This window comes from Penicillium expansum, assembly GCF_000769745.1.
Source record: "Penicillium expansum strain MD-8 chromosome Unknown contig261, whole genome shotgun sequence".
Classification (NCBI taxonomy): domain Eukaryota; kingdom Fungi; phylum Ascomycota; class Eurotiomycetes; order Eurotiales; family Aspergillaceae; genus Penicillium; species Penicillium expansum.
Window position 1 is genome coordinate 1 of NW_015971315.1, and position 15,987 is coordinate 15,987.

At 48.0% G+C, this 15,987-nt stretch overlaps 7 protein-coding genes across 7 annotated transcripts; 5 read left to right on the forward strand and 2 right to left on the reverse strand.

Annotated features, from left to right (window-relative positions):
* Positions 1-808: 808 nt before the first annotated feature.
* Positions 809-1,396, forward strand: PEX2_075650 (GNAT family N-acetyltransferase; the record flags this gene model as incomplete). Its single annotated transcript, XM_016744835.1, has 1 exon — positions 809-1,396. The coding sequence occupies one exon, from the start codon at positions 809-811 to the stop codon at positions 1,394-1,396; it is 588 nt and encodes a 195-aa protein (XP_016598318.1).
* A 477-nt stretch (positions 1,397-1,873) lies between these two features.
* Positions 1,874-3,022, reverse strand: PEX2_075660 (uncharacterized protein; the record flags this gene model as incomplete). Its single annotated transcript, XM_016744836.1, has 1 exon — positions 1,874-3,022. The coding sequence occupies one exon, from the start codon at positions 3,020-3,022 to the stop codon at positions 1,874-1,876; it is 1,149 nt and encodes a 382-aa protein (XP_016598319.1).
* A 285-nt stretch (positions 3,023-3,307) lies between these two features.
* On the forward strand, positions 3,308-5,035 carry PEX2_075670 (uncharacterized protein; the record flags this gene model as incomplete). Its single annotated transcript, XM_016744837.1, has 1 exon — positions 3,308-5,035. The coding sequence occupies one exon, from the start codon at positions 3,308-3,310 to the stop codon at positions 5,033-5,035; it is 1,728 nt and encodes a 575-aa protein (XP_016598320.1).
* A 265-nt stretch (positions 5,036-5,300) lies between these two features.
* PEX2_075680 (uncharacterized protein) lies at positions 5,301-6,476 on the forward strand (the record flags this gene model as incomplete). The annotated part of the gene is made up of 1 exon (XM_016744838.1): positions 5,301-6,476. The coding sequence occupies one exon, from the start codon at positions 5,301-5,303 to the stop codon at positions 6,474-6,476; it is 1,176 nt and encodes a 391-aa protein (XP_016598321.1).
* A 337-nt stretch (positions 6,477-6,813) lies between these two features.
* Positions 6,814-8,576, reverse strand: PEX2_075690 (Multicopper oxidase, type 3; the record flags this gene model as incomplete). The annotated part of the gene is made up of 2 exons (XM_016744839.1): positions 6,814-7,619; positions 7,679-8,576. 2 exons carry the CDS (start codon positions 8,574-8,576, stop codon positions 6,814-6,816), a joined length of 1,704 nt encoding a protein of 567 aa, XP_016598322.1.
* A 1,109-nt stretch (positions 8,577-9,685) lies between these two features.
* Positions 9,686-10,351, forward strand: PEX2_075700 (uncharacterized protein; the record flags this gene model as incomplete). The annotated part of the gene is made up of 3 exons (XM_016744840.1): positions 9,686-9,815; positions 9,870-9,929; positions 9,987-10,351. 3 exons carry the CDS (start codon positions 9,686-9,688, stop codon positions 10,349-10,351), a joined length of 555 nt encoding a protein of 184 aa, XP_016598323.1.
* Positions 10,352-11,864: 1,513 nt separating this feature from the next.
* Positions 11,865-15,609, forward strand: PEX2_075710 (DUF3433 domain-containing protein; the record flags this gene model as incomplete). The annotated part of the gene is made up of 2 exons (XM_016744841.1): positions 11,865-12,132; positions 12,185-15,609. The coding sequence occupies 2 exons, from the start codon at positions 11,865-11,867 to the stop codon at positions 15,607-15,609; spliced, it is 3,693 nt and encodes a 1,230-aa protein (XP_016598324.1).
* Positions 15,610-15,987: the final 378 nt, after the last annotated feature.

Below are 15,987 nucleotides of genomic sequence, written 5' to 3' on the forward strand. Positions count from 1 at the left end.
TATACCCGGCGCGATGTCGACGAGGATGCTGCGAAGGGTTATACCCGGCGCGACGTCGATGAGGATGCTGCTAAAGGATATACCAAGCGTGAGGTCGACGAGGATGCCGCGAAGGGCTATACCCGGCGCGATGTCGATGAAGATGCCGCGAAGGGTTATACCAAGCGCGACGTTGACGAAGATGCGGCCAAAGGCTACACAAAGCTAAGACGTGAGCTCACCGAGCAGCAAATTGCATGCCTTGGAATCTGGCAACGGGGCTGATAAGTCTATAGTTTGATTATTTTTGAACGACCACACGCTTAAGTATTCGAGGTGAAGAAACCAAGAAACTGTCTGGCTTGGGAGGAGGTAGCAATTTAGTTCAGGTTACTCATCCTCATTGTGTTACTCATATCAAGCGACTTGTTTGGAAGCTTAGACATTATGAAGATTGCCTGTACCTGGTGCCTTGATATAGTTAGTTTAGCACTTTAGCTTGGTTGTCAATAATTTAGTCCATTCCTCGGCAATTATGACATATCATACCTCGATCTTTCTGAAGTGCGATGCTTATGCGAGACTCCTTGGACTCCACAGATGGATGATTATGCAAAACCACTCTAGTTAATACAAATCATGGTGAGAAATTATAATGCGACCCTTTGCTATGCCCCTGTTCCTGTCACCTGATCACACAAGGAACCCCTCACATATTTATATTTGCAGCCCGTGGATCTTTCTCTTATATTTTTCTCTCTCACACATCCCTCTTTCCTCTGCTGAGCAACGGCAATATCTTGACATTCCATCATCCCCATCCAGCCTCATGGATTTATTCCGCTCCGATCGTCTGGAATACCATAGTTTCAACTCTCCTGAGGATGACGACTTCTTCCATTCCGTCCAGAGTGATCCGGTTGCCTTCACAAACTCCTGTGCATCACTCATACGACCCATGGACCGCCAATTTACCGAGAACATCAAAAAGCACCTCATTGAGAACTCGCTGTTGTTTGTGGTCATCTGTAGAACCACCGACGATTCAGGCAGCCGGATACCATCTGAACGCATCGGCACACTTTTCTTGAAGTCTCCAAGTCCAGATATGGCCCATCACCGTTGCTCAGAATTTGGCATTGATATCAAGAAAGAATATCAAACCCGGGGATACGGCGGCGAGGCAATCGACTGGATGCTTGACTGGGCGTTCAAGAATGCTGGTCTGCACCGAGTGGAGTGCAATGTCTTTGGTTGGAACACTCGCGCACACAAGATCTATCAGAGACTTGGCTTCCGGGAGGAGGGACGGAGAAGGGAATGCTTGTTCAAAGATGATCAATGGTGGGATGAAGTGCATTTGGGAATTCTCAAGGAGGAGTGGCGGAAAATCCGACAGGACCAAGCCACCGTGTGAATTTCTCTGGGAATTGTTTCTGGGAAAATTTGCCCGAGGGCCACAATCATCTGCATAGAGGTATCAATCCAGTCGTTCTTCTAGCCCTCTTGAACGTTATCTCCTCAAATAAAGGCTGGGAATATCATCAATGTAGAGATTCGCATGACATGGCAAATCTGTCCCTCAAAATCTGCTGTATGCTATATTTGGGCTTGTGTCTCTATCAGAAGAAAGAAAATACCCTCCGGTAGACGCTACAAGACCAGTGTATCATATCCCCTCCGACCCCTGGGATCTTGGTCCTGATATATATCCTTCGTCTTCAGAACCTTTTGCTCAACGCAAGACTACACTAACTCAATAGCCATGTCTGACGCGACATCAAACAGCCGGTGACGCTATTCTTTTGTGAGCAAAAATTTGTGTCATTATTTGCCCTGCTGATCCCAGTCAAAGGCTTACAGGCATCGAAACGGTTCTGATCAAGAAAAACGCCTATACATCCAAGTTCTTCAAGTACCGGTAAACCTCGACAAAACTGCCTAACCATTCTTTCTCCATCTGGTTGTGAGGATCCCAATAAAGGGGTTTTGGCCGCAAGTAACCTTTGCTATCACCATATTTGAATGCTGTGAAAAACGGCCCCTTTAAGGAAACCCGTTCATTTGCACCAAACGGTTCGGACCACGGAGTATTTGCCGTGCGAAGAAGATCACCATCTTCGTTGGCTGCATTCCTCCAGGTGATATTGGCTCGTTGCTCTGGCGTCTCGGGGGGTGAGATATAGAACTTCGGCATCCCATCGACAATAACTTGAACTGATTTGACGATAGAAGATGGGTGCGATGTGCCACCAGGTAAAATGATTGTATTGCTCACCACAACCCGATCACCTTCTGTAAGACCATGCTTTTGCATCATATACAACAGTCGGTCCAATGCCGAGTCGAACGGAATGATTCCCAAGAAGTCATAAATGAAATGTTCGGACAAGACGAACTTCTCATTTGGAGAGCGCATGATTGCATCAGCACCATACCGCAATCTCGACACGATGTGTACGGTATTTGGTCGGATTTCCTGTGCCGGGTCTAGTGTGCGTTTTAGGATATCCGAATTTGCTTCCAACATATCAGCGGTCCAGCGAAGCTCTGAAGCCCTCAAGTGGAATAAAGTGGCCTTTGCTTTTTGTATCTCATGCCACCATTTCTTGTGCTCTTCGAAAGAATAGGAGTTCTTGGGATGTATATCTCCAAATTCGTTGGAGTAAGCAGGAGCACCGAACCGAGTCAGGTCCAATTTACACCAATGAATATTGAGCTCATCATGAATGCGTTCGTTCATATAATTCAAGATCTCTCCATGCTTCTCAGGCACAAGACAGTGTATATTTGTGCCAAGATAGTTTGTTCCACGCCAGGGTTCTTGTACAAATGACTTTCCCACTGCCATAAATATATCTCGGTAGAGGTGGGCAGCGAATTTCGACTTGGCGAGAGTTTCCAGGTCGGCACCGAACATGTTGCGGCAGACCGGATGGGACATGATGCAGGCGTCCACTTGATCATTATCGTAGCATAGTAGCTTGAGGACATCCCATACTCGCAGGTCATCGATGATTTGATGAGCGAGCTCGGTCGGCATAGCCGCTATGTTGCAGACTATGGAACTGGTTGGTCCTTTTTGATAGCCCATTTTGTCACGTCTATTGTCTTTGAAGGATGTGTTAAAATGAAAGACGATGAGAAAATTGTCAAATACCATAAGGGGATTTTGTGGAGCCTCATACGACGAGGCTACGTAGCCCACAGGGGGCCAAACACAGCCTGAGTCATTTCCGTTGAGTCATCCTAAGCTTCTATTTATTATCTATGACCTTCGATCCTGTTCGGTATTTTGTCCTCAATTTTTTTATTTTCGAATAACAAGATGAAAGAAGAACTGCAGGGATTGCACCTGCCAGACGCAGAGACAATCGCAAACCGCTTGCGACAAGACCAAAAAGCCTGCAGGGAGAGAAAAGTGCCTAGTAATATAGCAATCCAGCTATCTTCAGTTACAGATGCTGTGTTTGACGAAATAGCGTGGCACCTAACTCCGCACAGCGAAGTTTCGAAAGCATTGCGGTCGACTAGATGCAACAGCATTATCAAAGGCATCAAGGCCTACCTAGGCCAATTGGAAGTGATGACCAAATCCGATGAACATACATCTATGGATAGTATGCACGTCCCAACATCAGACGAGTTGGAGACAACACTCAAAGTGCTGGACTATCTTCAAAAGCACAGAGTGGTTGCTCCAACAAAGCCTCTGTCTGAGGTTCTTCTAGCCGTACGAGAACAATTATCCTTGAACGATAATACTCGATACACACAGCATGAACGATTCCAGAGAAACGTTGCACCAAGAACCTCAGATGTGAAGAAGAGATGTTACATCTGTCGGTACCGTTTCTCGCCGACTGATTCCCACGAACTTTACCCGGCACTATGTCGCCAATGCGGCATGTTTAACATCGGCTGCTCGAATCTCTCCCTACCAGAAAAATTGGACCTCAGTGGTAAAATTGCGCTTGTTACTGGCGGGAGAATAAACCTAGGTTACTTCACTACGTTAAGACTCCTCCGTTGTGGAGCCAAAGTCATCGTATCGTCTCGGTATCCAGCCGATGCTGCATTTCGGTATTCCACAGAGCCAGACTTCAGTCAATGGAAGAAAAGATTGAAACTAGTCGGCGCAGACTTCAGAACAGCAAATGATGCTTTTCGGCTAGTACAAATTGTCAAACGATTACTCTGTGCTTGGGACGGTGAGACTCCATCTGATACACCACAATCCCTGGATATACTTATCAACAACGCGGCACAAACCCTCACCGATCCCGTCAAAGGAGAAGTGCGAGCTATCTCCAGAGAAGACCATCTGAAAAATCATCCAAAGGCCATCGCTCTACTCGCAGAATCCGAGAACGAAAGATACACACCCCGCGTAAGAGGAGGACAGCAAGCAACTTGGATCCCACGCATTACGAACAACAGAACTCAGGCTCAAATTGAAGACGCAAGCAATGACCAATCTACAAACCAAATAGCCACAAAAGGCCTCCGAACAACCGAAAATGAAGATGAAGAGCTCTCAAAATCATCCTGGGTTCAATCCCTCCACGAAATCCCCTACTCAGATCTAATAAGCGCCCACTCCGTCAACGCCTTCGTGCCTCTAATTCTCTGCCGCGAGCTCCTCCCAGTAATGGGGACCCCACCTTCCTCATCCTCTCCCTCTCCATCCACACCCGCAGGGTACATAATAAATGTCTCATCCCGCGAAGGAATACTAGAAGATACACCCCAATCAAGCAGCAAAGCCGGACACCACGTACACACGAATATGTCCAAAGCCGCGATCCACATGATAACAGAGACAGAAGCACACGCTGCATGGAAGGGCCGGCGTGTTGCTATGAATTCTGTTGATCCGGGGTATATGAGTGCTGCACCGGAGTGCCGGACTGTGGAAGGGTGTCCGATTGGATTTGAAGATGGTACGGGGAGGGTCTTGTGGCCTATTGCTGTTGGGGAGGTTGAGGGAAAGGTTGTTTGGGGGCGCTTTTTGAAGCATTTCCGGGTGGGAGTTGCCATTACGCAGAGGGGGTAGACTAGATGGATGGATACACCTTTCGTAATTTTCATTTCAATAGCTGCAAGTAGTTTCTAAGTTTAGTTGGACTGGTCGAAGTATTAGACAAAGAAATATAACGAAGTGACGAAATCATAGAAAATGTCACATCCAAGGTGCATAAGGTGGTTTTGACGTTCAGGTATTCTTTAGCACTAAGTTCCCCACAGCCCACGAAGTTCCCCTCATCAAACTCCGTTTGCTTCCCATTCTTCTGTTCATATGCTGTACGCAAATTAAAAACATGCATCTATCAACCCTCCCAACTGAATTACTCATATCCATCGCCAACCACCTCCTCTCAGCTCCACAAGACCTGAATTCCCTAGCTCAAACATCTCACCTCCTATACCGAATAACCAACCCCATTCTCTACAAAGACCAGATCTCCAATCAAAAAAGCTCGGCCTTACTATGGGCTGCCGAACGCGGCAAGCCAGCCCCCTGCAGTCGCCTCTTGAGCGAGGGCGCCAACCCTAACATAAAAGATCAACACAAAAGAACTCCCCTGTCATGGGCAGCTGGGAACGGACACGCGGATGTTGTTTCAATTCTCCTGTCCACGGCAGAGACGGACGCTAATACGCCCGACGCGTATTTCCAAACCCCGCTCTGCTGGGCAGCCGGAAATAGCCTGCGTTCTTCCTCCCGTATCCCTTGGGGTCCTCCTAAGCCCTCATATGCTAGGGAATCCGCGACGGCAGATTACCTTCTCGTCGTGAAGTTGCTGCTGTCTATAAAAGATATCCAGCCTGATCAGCGGAACCTTCGCGGGGAAACACCTCTGGCAGTCGCGGCCAGCGAGGGGGCAGAAAGTATAGTAGAGGAGTTACTGCACACGAGAAAGGTAGATCCGAGCTCGAGGGATCGATTCGGGCAAGTGCCGCTGATAGCAGCGGCTAGGAATGGGCATCTAGGGATCTTTAAGCGTCTTCTTGGCATTGAAGGTGTGGAAGCTGATGCTAGATCCCACCGCGGACACAGTGCTCTCTTAGCCGCTGCGGGGAATGGGTACGCGGAGATTGTGAAACTGCTTCTTGCTATACCTAATGTGGACCTAAACCAACAAGACGCTGGGACTGGAGACTCGGCTCTTATAGCCGCTGTTACTGGGGGACACGTAGATGTTGTTAATTTGCTGCTTGCTAACGAGGTGGTCGATCCAAATCTGGCGAATGAATATGGAGATACGGCGCTTTTGAGAGCTGTGCATCAAGAACGGAATCATATCATGCACTTGCTTCTTGCTAGGGGGGTAGATCCGGATGTGAAGAACAAACAGGGGAATACACCCCTTATGATCGCTGCTCATAAAGGGAACATCGAGGTGGTTGAGGGTTTGCTTTCTACAGGGCGAATTGCGGCTGATTTCGACTTGAAAAAGTTGAATTTGCCATCTTTCATGCGCCGGCAAGGTTGAATACAGCTATTGTTAGGCTTCTGGATGAGTATAAGAGGCAATGCCGTGGTGACTCTGCTCCGGACCTTCGAAGACTTGCTGGATGTTTTCATTTCTTGAGGATTCAAACAGAGTTTTGGATCGCATAGGATAAGTAAAGATCGAACCCTGGTCATATCCACCGAAGGCATCGGTTGTCGGTATTTAAAGATATAGGGGACAACTGAAGACGAAGGTAAAGAATGGACAAGTGAAGCTCATTTCTATATTAATCGAATTCACTAACGGTAGAGCGAGCTCTCATCTTATCAATCTCTCTCTCTCTCCACTGTCTGAACATCTATATATACCATCATATCTATATACCATCATCCTCCTGCTCAACTTCCTCCTCGGTGACATATGCATCCCACGCCTCACAAGTAGAATTCAATGTATCATAATCAATCAACTTCCACGCCTCCGAGTACCTCTCCAAGAACTGAATAGCAAATCCCTCCTCAGTATGCCATCCAATATGGCAATGCATCAGCCAAGCCCCGGGATTATCCGTCTTGAACGCAACAACAAGATACCCAGAGCCGGGGAGCATGGCCACATCCCGTCGGGGCGGGTTCGTCAAGCTCGTGATATCGGAGGAGCTGTATGTTCCCGTTCCCTGCGCGAGAATGAAGAAGTCGTGGCCGTGTAAGTGGATAGGATGCGGGACAGTCATGGTGGTTTCGATGACGACGTAGGACCACTGGTCGGCGAGCGGAAGCACGACTACGCCGCTTTCATCGGTGAATGTTGTGTCGTTATTCCAGATTTGCAGTAGTGTCGGGTTATCCCAGTAAACTTGCATTGATGTCCCATTCATCTTCCAGCGGAAGAGATTCTCGGAATTCGTGCCTAGTGTGACTGGCTCGCTGGAGTTGTAGTATGGTTGCGATGCACTCTGGGCCAGGTACGGGACGAGATCGGAGACGTCCATGTCCTCACAACTATCGGTGTACGTGTATGCAGTCGTGGTGGGCGTGGATGCTGTGCTGCCGTAATAGACGATTCCTTTGATGTTGTCTGTGCTGTCGTTGTCGGAACAGGCGGATTGGGGGATTGCGCGCATCCAGAAACTGTCGTTTCCGGTGGATTGATCTGCGTTGACCACGATATCGTACCGTTGACCTGAATGGGAATAAGTGTTAGTAAGGTGATACGTAGTTAGTAGATAAAAGGTCTCTTACCCATGCCAATGCTCAAGACCGTTGTATTGAATGGCTCGATCGGTACCAAGTCCATAGCCATCACCGTTAGAGTATGATTGTCAATTGAGAACTTGAAGTGGGTGTCAACTGCAGCATTGATAAGACGCAGGCGATAGGAAGTGCCTTCAGTGAATGATGTGTTGAAACGATAGCCTGTCTGGCTCGTTGAATCGTCATCTCCATACACATTGGTGCCGTTGATGAGACCATTGTCCAATGTAGGCGGGCCACTGGCCTGGGCAGAGGCGTAGAGCTCATCAACGGTCTGGTGACTCCAATCATTGAGGAACAAAACTCCTTTATCCACATCGTAGTTCTCAGTGGCAGGTCCGTTGATCACGATTCCGCCAAAGACACCTTCATAGGCTTGCAACCCAATGTGGGAATGGTACCACGATGTGCCATATTGTGTGGCTCTCCACTTGTAAGTCGTTGTCTGTCCTGGAGCAGTAGGACATTGGGTGATTGATACAACGCCGTCGTTTGGGTTGGTATAGTTCTGGCGGATACCGTGGAAATGGATGCTAGACCCATTATTTGAGGTCAGACTGTTGGTGACATGAACGATAACATTATCGCCCCAGTTGGCCTCGATGGTAGGGCCTGGAATTGACCCGTTGATTGCCATTGCTGCACGAGAGTAGCCATCGGGGGCAACTGTGACATCTTCGATGTTGAGGTAGTACTCTTTGGTCACCCCCGTGGTGGGGACAACATCGTAGTAGTTGGTGCTAACATTGTACTTGCACCAGCTCTGTCTATCACTGGCAGTATTTCCAGAGCAAACATCACGTTTGTGCCTGGTATATCCGTTGTGGTGGATCGAGGTTGCCGAGGCTACTCCGGCGAGGGCCAAAAGAGCGGTCCAAATCTTCATGATTAGTCGAGGACAGTCAAGCTAGCAATTGAAAATGTATCAAATAAAACACAGAGCAAATGTAGAAAAGAAAGGAAATCAGAAGACAAAAGAGAGAATAACAACGAACGTGATGTTGTTGGGAACGAATGTTAGATGATTTGTAGAAAAAGATGTAGCTATGGACCACCTTTTATCAACACATACGACCCCCCGATGCTCTACCAGTCTGATGCCTCGCAAGGAAAAGTTGGAACTCGTCTCGAGTATCAAAAGGATCGACAACCTAGTCAAATTCACGACATCTGATTGGACTTGACTTCGCTCAACGTACTATAAGGGTGCGTAACTTCAGAGCTAGATTGGCCGATCCGTGCCGATCCGTGACTATCCATAGTTTTTCTATCTGCGAGACTATCTTTAAGACACTTGGCACCCCACGAGGGCTCTCATAGATTGTACCTCGGTATGAGTTATCGATTTAGAAGCAGGCCTGCACAACTATGGATTAGGCCCTAATGCAGGCACCGTCATGAATTGCGTGGCATAGACAATATAAGACAGAGGAGAGATAAAGGATTATCTCCAAAAGAACTATCAGAGTGTTTCAATTGAAAGAGATGTTCATTAAACCTAACCTGTAGGCTGTGGCTATACTTTTAGAGTCCTAGGTAACAACTCGACTAAGGAATGTTATTGTAGCCTACCCCCTCTTATTTAACAAGAAATTGATAGACTACCAGGTAGTGCTAGACAAATTCCCCGCATGTTCTTTCAACATCCTCTGCAGGAACCAGGAACCACGCAGGCCGCCGCGACACCGACGTCAGCTAACGCGCGGCCCGGACTCGTCTGCACACCCAATTTCGACAACTCTCTAGAGATCTATATTTTGCGATGAACCGTAAAGGTCTCTAAACACCGATTGGATACTGTATGCCCACATTAAACTTTTGACTAAGCGGAGCTCTGCCCCCGAGGCCGCAACGTGTGAGAGGACTATGTATATAGAGAACGACAACAAGATAGTTATTTTTCTGTAAAATCTTGTGTAAAACTAAACATCGAACATCCTTCTCATCATCTGCTATCCGCTATCTGTCATGTTTCAGTTCTTAGTCTCCTACACAATGCTGTACCTGGGAGCGTCCGCGTACGCTTCTGCAGTCGTCCCGCGAACCCCTCCCAGCGCAGGTGAGAAGTTTGGGCTGTATGCGTATGGGGAATCATTTGGTGGTCTCTCTCTGTTCTACGGAGACGGTAAGCTTTTATACTCACCCACTACTATCTTGAGGCATACTGACGAGGTGATAGGCAAGGCTCTGATTGGCGACCCAGCCAATTCAACTGCTTCGACTACTTCAAGTGTATACTGTTAGTGAAATCCTTCACTCTAATTTCATGCGTATGCATTAATGTGGGAAATGCTAGTTGAACGTACATCTGAGTCCTCGGATAGTCCTTGGGTCGCCAACCCGAACGGAACCGCCAATACGAACGGAACCGCCCATTCGATCGCCAGCTGGTCCGATCAGATGCTTTACATCCCTAGTTCGTCATCTTCGAGCGATGAAATGGGCTTCACGTCTAAGAATAGGTCAAATGAGACTACTACAGGTTTCATCTTCTATGGAACATGGATGATGGTGGAATTGGATTCTGGCGACATCTCGTCCAGCTTCTATGTCAGAGAGAGCTCGCAGGGCGATGGGATCTATTCCTTGCTATGGAATGTCTCCGACGATACAACCGCTATCCCAGTGTCCTTGCGCTCTGTGGCGCCCTCTAATACTTGAGATACTGGTTGCAAGGAGAAACGGGGCTGGCTGTTGTGGCGATTTGGCTTTGATTCAATTGAAACAGATCACGGTTGTCATGTCAAGTCAAATTGTGGTTATAGAAAAAGGCATAGAAAATTACATTTTCCATTTGGTGTCCTTTTCCCAGCTTGAGCTTTTGTAGGGTGTCTGTTCACGTCTAGAATGATACGTGAGGCGTAATTGTGCCATGGGATACAAAATAAAAACGGAAATGGAATTCAACTGCCAGTTCAGCGCCTCTATGTTGTCGTGGTACGCCGCGGGATGTTGATTTCTATCAGCCCCTGGTATTCAGTGTCCTTGGGGTGGTAGTATTATTTAACGCTACAACAGTATATGGGACTCTGGATGCTTTATACATTCCACCGCTTGAGGCATTTGTGGGGTGGTTACTCCGTAGTGATCTGCTCGATATCATATCGCGTGAAAGCTTAAATTATTTCGGACTTCCAGAGAGGGGAGGAGTCCGAGGGACGGTAGGAAACCACCGAGATGTACGGATTAATGAGAAATAATATACCATCTGCTCACCTTGGCTCCCCCCTTTCTTAAGCCAGCAGATGAAATTATTCTGGATGAAAGCTCTGGGGCATGCTGTGTGTTTGGAAATGCGCCTGACTTGCCGATCTTACAATTTTGAACCCGCCACTATACGCTAGATGGTTTCATGCCTTAGTGCTGACTACCGTCAGCCTTGAGTACAAATTTTCGGTATTAGCGCATATCACGATATATGAGAACTCAATTTTTAGGTCAATTCTGTGTGTTTTTTTTTTTGCATTACACTTATGAAGACTCATTGTCTGGGCATATTTATCTACATAGTGCCTTACCCATATCAAATAATTACCTACAACATACTCCGTAGATAGACAATGATTAATGGTCTTGGCATTGTTTGAGTGTTTACCCACTCTTGGCGCTAAGCGTTTGCCAAGAGTGGACCAAATACAAAGGTACAGCAATGGTGTTTACCGATATAGAAGAAAGGGGAAAGAAAAGAATGCCTGATAGGAAGTCCGGGCGAGTTTAGATAGCTTCGTAGTATTATCCCTTTGTCATTTTCTTGGAAAGTATCCTTGAAGGGAAGGACTGAGCCGCCCTAAAAGGCCTTGCTTCCAGACGCACCGACGCTACTGCCGGTTACTAAAATTATATTTTCCTTAGGGTCTAATCAAGCGGTCTTGTTGCATAATGAAAGGGGCAGTGCATGAGGCTGAAGACGAGGGGAAAACAGAGGGCGAGGAGTGGGGCTGGGTAACCTTGGAACCTTCCAAGGTTGGACGGATACGGGACGGGATGCCAAACCCTTAAAGACAAAACTAACCAGAAAAAGGAAATCCATAGGTCTCCAGATTCTGAAATTCGGTATATGCAGATTACCATCTCAGTTTTCTTTCAATTACTAACCACCTACCCAGAACCTTCCGGGCCATAGACCTTCTTGTCTTGCATTTATTCGGATGGAATCTGAGCCTCCAACTTCAATATGCTAGCGCAAGAGCCCTCTGGCGATGAACGGCTAGGCAACTATGCCTCTGTTGCAAAAGAGGAAAATGGGCAGGGTAGCCATCGAAAACTGTGGGCGCCCTTTTTTCTACGTCGTCCAATCATGGTCGTATTCTTGTTCAGTTTCCTGTCACTCTTCGGCACACTCATCGCGCTTTATGTGTACACCCAACGGCAGGGTCGCAGTTTGGGAATCAAGACTGATGGTGATCGATACTATTATCTATGGACGTATGGGCTGACAGCAGGTATGCAGCCCTATGACTTAATTCCAGAGCAATTGATCTCATAGTGGTTTAGTATTCACGATCCTCACAGCCGGCTGGATGCAGGCAGAATACCGCGCCGCACAGCTCATGCCGTGGATTTTGATGCACCAGGGCCCAACGCCAGCTTCGCAGAGTATCTTCCTGGACTACATGTCAAAATGGAACGTTGTATCGCTATATCAATCCCTCAAGCAAAAGCACTTTCTGGTATCTCTATGTGTGGCAGGTTCGCTGCTTCTTAACGGTGTGACGGTGTTTTCAACCGGTCTCTTTGAACTCGATTCAGTGCCTATTACTCGCCCCTCGAGCCTGACCGTCCCCAAAGCGTTTAGCGAGGGCAATTATCGGCCAACTGTCTATGACTCCCGGTCATACGCCGCCTGTTCTGCGTTTGCTGCCCACAATTTAACCCGTCCTTTCGGCCTCCACGAACCTTACATCTATACCCCTTTCCAGCCAGCCAGCTCAAAGGCGACGGGGAACAATACTATCCCAATAGGCCCAAAATATCAGGCAGAGATAGAAGTCATTGAGCCTTTCCTCGATTGCCAGAACGGGACCGTGACTTGGACGACCGGTCGCATACCATCACCGAACTGGAATGGTACCGGCGACCAACCAGACGTGGAAAGAAACACCACAATGTGGTCAGCCGAGGGGGGATGTGATTATAAGATCTACCCCAGTACCCTCGAAGAGATGTTGAACAAGAAAAGTGTTAGCATTGAGATGCATTTAACCGCATGTGGAGGCGAAAGTGCCAACGCCTACGCTGTCGGCAAAAATTTGCTTGTTGACTGGACCGTTGATTGGCGACTTTGGGCAGCTGTCATCAATCCGGCGAGCGCTAAGCTCGCAGGAAATGAAGTACTGCGATCGCCAAGCAATACCCCTCCCATTCACCTGGTTGTCTGCAAGCCTAGGTATAATGCGTATCGGGGCCCAGTGAAAATATGGCGTGAACCTGGACAGAGTGCCATATCAGCGTATATTCAATCGCAGAGCTTGAAGGTCACAGAGGGAATCGCGAATGTCTCAGCGGCAAATATTCTCCATAGTAGCTTCCGGTCCTTAAGTCTGAGCGAGGGTAATGGGGGCCCTGTTGTTTCGGACGAGGACTTTCACTTCACTGGACACGAGGGCACTTCACAAGAGGTATATTGGAACGATATGGCGGCGTTTACAGATGCCATGCGAAGTGAATTCTCATGTCTTATGCGGCAAGTCGTGCAGAATGAGCTGCTCTATCCTAACCCGCACAATGTTGAGGGAACGGAGCAGTTTATTGAGGAGCGTCTCTTTGTGCGTCCGTTGTCGTTCTGGCTGATGGCAGCTCTACTGGGTTTTTTGATTACTATTGCTATCATCCTTCTTTTCTTCTTTGTCCCGGTTGCTGTGTGTCCGCGAGATACGGGGTCCATTGGGGGAATGACGGCTGTATTTGCCCAGAGCCCGGAGTTCATGGCCTCATTTAAAGAATCACAGCTCAAGACAGAGTCACAGATGGCAGATACTAAGCTGGGTCAGACACTGTATACATCAAGTCATATGGAGGGAACGTTCAGGCTACTCCCACAGATTGAACCAGCGGATACATCGGCATCTGAAGGTATCAAATCTAGTGAACGTGACAACTCTTCGACAACTTGGTGGTATCCATTTTCGAGTACATGGTTTATTAGAGTTGCCGTGGTTATTCTTCCAGTCGCCGTGATCATCAGCCTTGAGGTTGTTTACCACATTTCCGCCAGTACGCATGGTATCACTCTAGTCGACGGAAAGTCACCTTATATCCACTACATCTGGACCTATATCCCGGCATTGGTCATGTTTATCATCCGCGTCGTGTTCGCATCCGTCGAGTTCGGCGCACGGATTGTCCAACCTTATGCTCGCCTCCGCGAGGGCTCTGCTCCACCACAAACAACCATCTTCGAGAACCAGCTTCGCAAAATCGCCCTCTACGGGGTATTTGATAACCTCCGACAGAAGCAATGGACTCTCGCCGCAGCCACAACGTCCCTACTTCTTGCTGCAATAAACCCAATTGTGGTATCCGGTCTTTATACTGCCAAAGCCTCGTGGCCGACATCTCCTATGAACATCACGCAAACTACCCGCTGGAATCTAGGGGACCCCACTCGGAGCGACAAGTTGAAGTATAGTAAAGTTGTCGACTTCAATACAGACAAAATGGCGGGCCTTATTATCCATCTCAACATGACCGATCCACAATGGACATACAACAACCTTGCCTTCCCGCAGTTCGCCCTTCTCAACACCGTCATCCCACCAGGCGCAGGCTACATCGACGTCCGCATCCCCGCCCTCCGCAGTCAGCTCGCTTGTAAACATGCGCCAATCAACTGTTCGGCCGGAGCCACTGGATACTTCTGCAAATCCGACGACCCCTGCTATGAGTATGGGATGGGAAGCAACCCGGTGGAAGACACGACATACTTCATTCAAGGCACTTACCTCTTACCGGCCAAAAATGCAACCTCGAACTGCTCTACTGACAACATACTATACGGAGACTATGGGTACAAAGTTGCGTCACCTGAAAATTATTTGCTCAACTGCAATGCGACAATAGAGGAGGTAGACGTCGATACAAGGCTCCAACTCCCCTCCTTCTCCATTGATGCCGACATCCACCCCCGGATCGTCCCAAACACAACGAGAAAGGTCTTCAACACGACCATCAACTCCTTTCCTTCGCTGAGCACGATCGATAATTACCTCTTCAAAACAAACCCCAACGTCAGCAACATCCTCCTAAGCGCTCTGACCGACGGCATTCATGGCGTCCCTGCCAAAGAACTCCTCGACCCGCCTATCCTAGCAGCGCGTCTCAATACAGTTTGGGGCATCATCATGGCGCAATTATTCAATTCTAATGGGCGGGAATCTTTCGATGACCCGCTGAACACTACTTGGTTTGTTGAGCCTGCTACCAGCCACGCGCCTATTTACGAAGGCGTCTTTCATGATGGCCGAAAGTATCTCGTGCAGAGTGAAATTTCCACGCGTATCCTGGATGGTGTATTGGGCACGATGGTGATTTGTGCACTTGCTGTGCTTTGTGTGATGCGGACCAAGGAAGTGCTGCCTAAGAGTCCGTGTAGTATTGCTTCAGTTGCGAGTCTCGTTGCTGAGTCAAGGTTTTTGGAACTCCTGAGGGGCACGGAATATTCCGATGCGGAGTTGAGGAAAAGGGGGTTGTTTGAGGGGGTTTTCTCAATGGGATGGTGGGAAGTTGAAAGAAAGATGAGTCAGTCTGATTTTTCAACTTCGAGTGGTTCGAGTGTGTCTAGTGTTGGGGATGAAGGCCAACATGAAGGGCGTGGTTCGGCCGTGGAGAGAGGTAATGATAACACGCGGGTTGATGATAGGCGGACTAGATTTGGGATTGATATTGATGGGAATACGCCGCTATTACGTGATGTTTCATGATTTTTTTCAAGTTTGCTATATTATATACCCACATGACTTTATGACCTTATGAATGCCAGTACTGCGACAGGAAATCCAAGGCCTTTCACCCACTTTGGCGACCAACACGTACATCAGATTTTACTGATAGCAGGTAACTAACTTTCACACTACTATCTCAAGCTAGCATACACATACATATTACTAACTAGATCAGCTTTCCTTTGCCGTTTAGTGCTCAACGAGTAAGGCTGAGCACGACTTATCACGCCTAATCACTCACTGGAGCGTTATACGTACTGTGTGTTAGGCGGTAATGCACTAGAAAGGCGTCATCATGCACGATAGTTGCCAATGGCCCCCGCGGCGCAAACCGGGGTCGCGATTGGCTCTGGCTAT